This window comes from Branchiostoma belcheri, unplaced genomic scaffold (assembly GCF_001625305.1).
Source record: "Branchiostoma belcheri isolate BF01 breed outbred unplaced genomic scaffold, Haploidv18h27 scaffold11, whole genome shotgun sequence".
In the NCBI taxonomy this organism is placed as follows: Eukaryota; Metazoa; Chordata; class Leptocardii; order Amphioxiformes; family Branchiostomatidae; genus Branchiostoma; species Branchiostoma belcheri.
This window is the reverse complement of record NW_017802491.1, coordinates 2637000-2645562: the sequence shown is the minus strand read 5'-3', so window position 1 is coordinate 2645562 and position 8563 is coordinate 2637000. Positions and strand designations below refer to the sequence as shown.

Genomic DNA, 8563 nt, shown 5'->3' with positions numbered 1-8563 from the left:
AAACTATATCATAATATGATAGCAACTCGAACTATACATTTTCTCTCCATTGGACTGTTTTCCTCCATTGCACGAGTAAGTTGAATCCCAAAAGCATCTACTACGAGCGGCTATCAAATGGCGCACCCCTTGGTTGTGTACTTCTTGCCTGAAACGGGAGCCGTGTCATGGCGAAATAAAGTCGGCATTGCCGTAACAGCTAGGATATTTTGTCAAGGAGTTTAAGCACACAGTACGCGTTGTACCAAGCTCCAGTCAGAAATTTTTTTTTTGGGGGGGGGGTCGTCCTGCCTGCCAAAACTGGCCACAGTCACAGATCTTCCTCCCTCGACTAGATGAAGCAAAATTGTCTACAATATCTTAAAGCCAGCAAATATGTTTTCAACCACCATGTCCGAGTGAGAATCATCCCATTTCGGTCTTGATCCCATGACCCTATATAACATTAACATTCCTTTGACATGCGGACCTAGCAGGCCTGAATAGGACATCTAACGTCATAACGCTTGCAAAAATAACTCACCTGACTGTGCGTTAGACTAAAGCCTACCCACCACCGAAAAATTCTAGAAGCCCTAAGAAAACCCGCATGCCATGTGTGGAGGCGTGGACTACACGTATACCTCCTACCAGTACGCGTGGGTTAAGCTGGTCCACAGTGTTCTCAGAGCAGAGAAGCAAGCCAACTCGCGAACGACTATTTCCCCTCGGCTTTGGTCTTACCGACTTTGGTCTTACCAGTGCTCAAAGGTTTATCCTGCAATCATCCAGGTTTGTTGCTCGTATTGCTCGCAAAGCTGACGAGGCAGGCCCCGGCTACTAATATATACATAATGAGGAAGATTCTGTCCAACACTTTGGCAAGACTTCTCCACTCTTTCTCATACGCCCTGTGCCTCTGGTGATGCCGCATAATGTCCACCACGTCGTTGACCTTTCTCTCGATGTCGTGCAGCGTGTTGGTCATCTTGATCTGGAACGCGTACCAGTCCACCAGTTTGACGTCCTTGTGCAGGCCGCAGTGTACGCCGCTGTTGTTGGCGTACAGGCTGTCGGTAAGGTCCGAGATGTCGTTCACCAGCTCTATCTTGGAGGAGGACTCGTCCGTCTCGAGGGTGCGCAGGTTCTTGGACAGGTCCCCCATCAGCAGGGCCTTGGCGAGCCGCTTCAGCATCACCTCACGGACCCACTTGGGCAGGGGCTCCACCGACACCGTGCAGTCACACACGTGCATGACGAAGATCGTCATCGCCAGGGAGAAGGACATCAGGATCATCGTGATGATGACGTACCGACCTGGATAGGGAGAAGGGATGGCGTTAGTGGCAGAACTGTCATAAAGACTATTCCATAAAATCAAGTGATAGAGATGCACAAATAATGCTGCATGGCCAATCTGTGGTCTTTACAACATAGTCAGAGACAGTCTGACGCTGACAGCTATAAAATTGTAAAAGACAAGCTAGACAATAATCCAGGCAGCTGCGTAATGCTTTTGTAAGCTACATATGTACTTGAAAACTCTATCGGAGTTTCTTGGACCTATCAATGTCCGCGTGAACTGATGCATACCGATCCAGGGAAGCTTGTCTGATTCCGGTAGAACCTCTGTGATGACGAGCTGGAAGACGACCATGGACAGGAGTAAGGACACGCCGAAGGACAGCCTCTCGCCGGAGTTGATGGGCAGGAAGAACGTCACAGCCATGATGAACGTCAGCAGGAGACACGGTAACAGCAGGTTAAACACGTAGAACGTCGACTTCCTCTGCAGCCCGAGGGTAAACGTCACGTCAGCGTACGGAGTTTCGATGTTGAAGTCTTCCCCGTACCAGATCATGTTGGCGGTCGCTTTGAAAGACAAGACTCGCCACTCGGGGTGTTCTATAAACCCCTCCAGACTCCCGTCCTCAGCCATGGCGCGCATGGTCAGCTCGAAGCCGCTGTGGATCCAGGGGCCGAACTTGAGCTGACAGTTCTGAGTGTCGAACGGGAAGTTGGAGACGTCCAGGTGGCAGGACGACACGATGACGGCCGGGATCTCCCACAGCAGGTAGCCGTTACTGTGCACCTTCACGTACGTCTCACGGTGCGACCAGCCGTCAAAGTACGGATCAACACTGGAGGGAGGAGGGCGCAAAGAGGAAGACGGTGCACATCAATAGTCCAAGTCCAAGCAAAATATGATGTTTGATACAAATAAATACCCTCAAGTATCGTGATTCCTTGCGTTGATACCGTTCGTAATACTTTATGAAATCAATATGCTGGTACATATCATAGTCTTTATTAGACTGACTATATGTGCATAGCGTTGACATGACATTTCATGACATCAGAAGAGGCTGTTAGTAAACTGTATAAGCCGGCTTACTTCTGGTACAGCACGATGTCGGGCATCCAGACCTTCTGAGAAGGAACGGTGATCGTCTTGAAACTGCCAAACTCTTCTGGGTCCCACTGAAGATGGGTGTCATTCCAGCCCTGGGAAACCATGTATAAGGTGTCATGCATAACCGTATGTGCAACGTGCTTACCAATTTAATAGTATATAGAAATGAGTATCACAGACACTGTGTATCAACATATAGAACTGACATCGTAGAAGCGAGTTCCTGTTTTGAAAGTCCAGTGTACAAACAGTTGTGTTTATAATCACAATGCCCAAAGTAAAACTTGTAATTCATAAAATGATAGCCGCAAGTTAATCGACAAGAAACTGTATGTCAAAACACAACTGCGCCCTCTATGCCCTGGACAATAAACATGTTTGAATTGCCTGTGATAAATGAATGTGAGAACCTGATATTTATAGAAATCCACCCAAACTATTGTGAATTGCTGCGATGTCCTGAGACTGTACGTGTGATAGCCAGGCCGTGGGAAATAGACCTTAACAGGTGAAAGGTTTGACAGAACAGGCAGATGTTCATAGTGATGAAAATATTTCTGGCTAAAGTCCAGCAGAAAACACTGAACTACTATTATTATTCAGAACAAGCTACATGAAAACTATCCAAGCTATTATGTGCATTAGAACATGTATCAGAACACACACAGGATACTAATCCATACTAATGTGCGAACTAATACATACTAATTATTCCAGAGAGGACAATTTGTATTCCCAGCAATGAATTAGAAGTCCCTTTTATCAAAACTACCCTGATATGTCTCTGTCTGTGTAATCTTATCAATGCAAAATGACATTGAATTTTCTGGTCAAATTGAATAACCGTGCGGCGTCATCAGCCTGTTATACAACTGTAGACCTTACCATGGTCAGCCATAGGCTGGCTGTCAGGGTTTGGTGCTTCTCGTTCTGGAAAAGATTAAATTGATTGTGTCAGAGACAGGTGATAGATTACTTTTGGAATCCACACTGGAAGCATTGTTCCGGCATGGTTAGGAATTAGCTGGTGCAAAAATACTGGAGTAAGTTTTCCTTTCTGAGTCCCCTACTGTTCCTGTTTCTCCGTCGCCCCAGGTCGTCATTAGAAAGATAAATCGCCTGTGCTCAATAAAAAGACCTTTTATCGTTTCAAAACACTTTAAGACTGTAATACGAATATTTCAGCTCCTTTATCTCTGACTGTCGGTACGGGTCGGCAGAGGTGATGGGTGTGACGTCATCGGCAGTGCCTGAGGCGAAGCACACCCGGCGATGGGTCGGTTTACAGGCAGTAAGGTCCGCGGAGCAACGTGATGGACTGTTATATCATGTATTTATTTGTTGGGCTGTGGATAACAAATCCGGTGGCTATACTTACAAAGATATACCCTTGCTATGAGGGTAATACGGCAGAGGAAGACGGATTCTAACGGCAGCAGGCCTGCTGTAATGCTCGGCAGTACGTCTGGAGTTCTGAAGGTTATTGACCAAGGTAGATATCCACGAAAATGTGATATACTATAGTTATCAGCATATTCGTATTTCCGAATTTCATTGATAAAGAACGACTTTTTTTACGTATTACGTATTTTTTTACATAGTTTGCTGTCTTTTCAATTATGCATAAACATCCTGCACCATATTTACATTATAAGATTAAGGGTACAATTTAATTTTGGTTCACTCCAGTGGAAATGTACCCTTGATGATGCGCCATAGTCTACCTAAAACGATTTCTCTCAAAGCAAAGCTGACACAATATCTCCATACGTTAGACTGATCTGCCAATACCGGTAGTTTCGGTTATGATACCTTTTGACAGGTTTGAGATGTAAATGTGTGATAGTCTGGACCCAGTGTTTGTAGTTATAGCAGCCATCATTTCTCAAGCGTCTCAGAGGTTGGGAACTACCGAGTCGGAAAAAATGTCCTGATGGAATTTTATATTGGCAGTCGGTAAAATAGACGTGGATGCCAACAATAGAGGCTGAGGAATGTGGCGTGAAATAACGCACGTTTGACGAGTCGTGCTGTGGAAAATGAATATTTCCATGAAGGAAATAAAATGTGCCTGTGTGTCCATCAAAGAACGCATTAAGATTCACCTGTGGCAATGCCGCTATTCGTGTGTCATATAGATTTTCAATCGTTTAGTTTAGAAGTGCGAACATTGAGCCAAATGGCTTGATGCTATCAAAGTTAAGCTGGCAGAAATACAGTGTTTGGTGTCATAATCTTTTTTTATTATCATTAAAGCACATAAAAGGAAAAACAAGACAGCGATGGCGGCGCACTCAAGTTAGTAACACTTACATAAGCCATCGAACGAAAATAATTAACAAAGATATTTTTACTACAAAAAATTAAAAATTTCAAGAAACAAATTACAAAGCAGATATATTGTGGACAAATTGAATATAACTAAAAGCGCTGCCCCCCACCCCATGACATCTTAGGAGGGACTTAGAAGTGCAGTGTGCTAAATGTTGTAAATCAAGAGGGCCATATTCACATGCGCATCCCAGACAACGCTAGATAGAGATGAGTACGAAAGGCTTTGTGTCTCGACGATCAGATTCCCGGAGGGATCAAAGTATCTGTGTGTTGTACTTAAACGGCCTTTTCTCTATTCATCACCAAGGATTTTGGGAAATGTGTCAGTAGAAGGAGGTCACACGAGCGTTCACTTTGGAACCCCGCTGTTTTATCGAGCGCCCCACTTTAACCCGACATGTGGTGTTCAGGGCACGGGATTGGTTAAAAGATCACCGGTGTTTGACGTTTGACGAGTTTGTACCAATGATCGATTTAATTACTATGAGGTAATATTTCTATGCTATTCACTGTCGCAAACAAAGAAGTTCTGATAAGGAACTTTTAAACCACCATGAAGGTAAGGCTAGAATGCAGAATAGAACGAATCTACAAGATAATAAAGAATATCGTGATGCAATTATATGTCTATACGTAGACGAAAGCACATTGTTTTTCTAGCAAACATTGTTGTGCTATGTTAATGATATGTGTGTATGTGAGAATGCCTTATTACCATATATATGTCGATGATGTGTGTATATGTGGGAATGCCTTGTCGACGATATGTGTGTATGTGAGAATAATGCCTTACCATGTCGATGATATGTGTGAGGGCGACTCCCATCTCCACAGTCAGGATGTCTGTTGTCTCTGCCACGGGCCGAAGTTCTACATCGTAGTTATCGAACAGGTGGTGGTACAGCAGACTGTCATTCCCTGGAATGTGTGGGACACTCATACACATGAGCTGTACCGATTCTTACACATGAACTGTACCGACTCATACACATGAACTGTACCGACTCATGCACATGGACTGTACCGACTCATACACATGAACTGTACCATAGACTCATAAACATATACACATGAACTGTACTGAAACATACCATGGAGGTAAAAGATCTTCTAACTCCATGGTCATACACATGATGAACTGTATCGACTCTGTCTGATGGTCACACAAGAACATGTGGTTGATGGTTAGCTGGTGTTCGGGGTCAAATTTGACTCAATTTTAACTCAAATTCGATTCAATTCATATAAAAGAGTAGACGTGGCCTAAATCTGGCCAGACTCCCAAACTCCAGCCAACCTTGGATTGGCTTCTGAATGTGTGACAACGGCTTAATGCGCCACTACAGAAACAGTAACCCAAAGTGGCTGTCTTATTTCACACAGATCGTAAAACTGTACGATTTCATTACGTTACGAGGTACATTATTGCTCTAATAGTCTGTATGGGGCCTTGGATACAGTTAAGATTCTCGTAAATTTATTCCTCTATAACGAGGCAACTGTTCAACTATTTACCACGTAATTGATCGTAAAAGTCTTCTGTAGTAAGATTATAAAGAAATAAAGATGTCGACAATGCCTGCGGCTTAAAATTAACTTCGGTTTGAGAATACATTTTGTTGTTGAGAACACGTAGCAATTGTAAAAGACTAAACAGTCAGCCAGTTGATGCTGCACTGAGGATCCTCCCAATTTTCTAAGAGCATGTGAAATTGGTTCCGTAATTTTACTGATCAACAATGACCTGTAAGTACCCCTCCGCTCGCAATTTGCTCAGCGTCTTTTGATTAGACGTCATCAATTTGCCCCGCCGGCGGCATGTCGCTGATTCATATTCTCCTGCAGTAATTGTGCCTAGCGATGCCGTACAGGCTCGGCGTTAAGAGCCATTCATTAAGGATTAAGATCAACCCCTTCACTTAAGAACCCCGGCCGTGCCGCAGGTCATCGCCCTTTGTACTAATCCCTTGTCAGTGAGATCTTTCTAATCCCGGGGCAGGATTACAGTGGAAGACAGATCTATCGCTAGAAACCTTCGAAAGGTCCACGGTTGGCATAAAGCCTGATATGTGAGTTGGTTAAAAGGTCACCCACACAGATAGAGGTAACAAACAGTGACAGACTGTGCGGTATTAGTATTGATCGGAGGATCATCCCGCCTACAGGACGGACCTCCGAGCTGAACCTAATCTAGCCTGAGCCAAGGTGTCAGAAATGACCTTTCCGTAAAGACGTGACGAGGGCGGTACAGAAGATCATCGGTCACTGCCCTGTAAATAATCCTCTTCCATCATTAGGCATTCTGTTCAGAACACGTACACTTGGAACATTAGTGAGAGCACTTGGAACATTAGTGCGATCAAAAGGAACATTACTGATATCTCAGTTTAAGTTTTCGTGCGTTGCTGGTACTTTAAGGCTATAGAATTAAGAATCAGAACGCATGAGGGTGTACATGTTTCAACAGTCGGTTGCTTTAAGCTAGATGGACTGGAAAGTATTTTGATATGTGGTGGTAAGTTGTTCCAAAGGTTGACTGCTCAGTACTGAAATGTTCTCTTTTTACTGTTTGTTTTGGGTTTCGGTAGCATGAAACTGAAAATCTGGTTAAATACACATCATAGTAATCCACACGGCACAGAAACGTCATCCCTCACCACCCGCGGCTCATCACTCTGTACACTGTGCCATCTCGGCATGATGTATGAGACATGGGAAGATTTCATTATGATCATTCGCGTACACAAATTAAACCCACAGAATTAGAGCAAACTGTTACCAAGGTCTAAAGTAATCTTACATAAGCCTCCCGCGCTGTTTTGACAGACAGATCATAGTTATTTCATGTACTCAGAGGTTTTACAGCTCAGTGGTTTGATACATCAAGGCGCCCCGATATTGAGACATCACACAGCAAGTGTTAACAAACAGCTACGCACTGTGCAGGTTGGTAACTTAAAAACTCGCGTGAGTTGTGGTGGTGTTATGTCGGTGCACCTTACAGAATATCCAGTGTTGACATCACACTTTAGAGAACCCACGTGACAAGTCCCACTGGGTCAGTCTATTGAAGAAGACCAGAGTGACTGGTCGAAAGCTCTAGGTGTTGCAACAAAAGTTATTGTTGTTCACTCTAGGTCCTTTATATTACGTCACGCATATTATTTGCATATAATTTGCATTCGCGCAATTATGGCGAAAGATGCACTTTTTGAGTGGGTTTTAACGTAATTTACCGGCTGAATTAGCGCACTCTCAAAATATCTCATTTTGATCACAAGGACAAGAACCACTGGAATCATAAAAAAAGAAGAAATAACAACTTTTGAAATCGATTTCAGACACACTTTAAACAACAAAGATGAACTTTCATGAAAATAAAGGTCTTTCATTCATCCTTTCATGTCAATATTGTTGAGAAACAAGAGAGTGTGTTCTCTCACCCCGTCCGCTGGCCCTGCTGGTGAGGAGCAGCGCCACACAGATGGTCGCCAGGCAGCACAGGGTGGGCTGTCCCATGGCTGGCTTCGTGATTTCTCCGGTTCTATGCGCAGATTATATTCCTGGAAGCAAAATGGATTAAGAACGATTTTTATGCGGCATTATGCAACCTCTGTCAACTACAATAGATTTTACATATTGGCATGCAGGGCTGATCAGATGAATCGTAAAAGTTGTATCTTTCCCACATCCCAACTACATCCAAATTACGCCAGGACTTGGCAACACTCCCCATACGATGATTGTCCCTAGATGCTCCTGTTGAAAGAGAGAGTCAACGAAAGCCAGACAGAATCTCCTTCCTCGCCAGACAGCAGAATGTACTTCTTACTCACG

General features: G+C 43.9%; 1 protein-coding gene across 1 annotated transcript; it reads right to left on the bottom strand.

Moving 5' to 3' along the window:
- Positions 1-369: 369 nt before the first annotated feature.
- LOC109484037 (neuronal acetylcholine receptor subunit alpha-10-like) lies at positions 370-8283 on the bottom strand. The gene is made up of 6 exons (XM_019787221.1): positions 8170-8283; positions 5520-5644; positions 3278-3322; positions 2375-2484; positions 1573-2120; positions 370-1296 (listed from the first exon to the last, which is right to left on the bottom strand). Exons 1-6 carry the CDS (start codon positions 8243-8245, stop codon positions 764-766), a joined length of 1437 nt encoding a protein of 478 aa, XP_019642780.1. The 5' UTR covers positions 8246-8283; the 3' UTR covers positions 370-763.
- Positions 8284-8563: the final 280 nt, after the last annotated feature.

Excerpts from the sequence above, each read along its gene's own strand:
- LOC109484037 (XM_019787221.1), bottom strand. The coding sequence starts at position 8,245 with ATGGGACAGCCCACCCTGTGCTGCCTGGCGACCATCTGTGTGGCGCTG. Across the intron at positions 2,485-3,277 it reads CCAGCCTATGGCTGACCATG|GGCTGGAATGACACCCATCT; the intron begins GTAAGGTCTACA and ends ATGGTTTCCCAG. Across the intron at positions 2,121-2,374 it reads GACATCGTGCTGTACCAGAA|TGTTGATCCGTACTTTGACG; the intron begins GTAAGCCGGCTT and ends TCCTCCCTCCAG.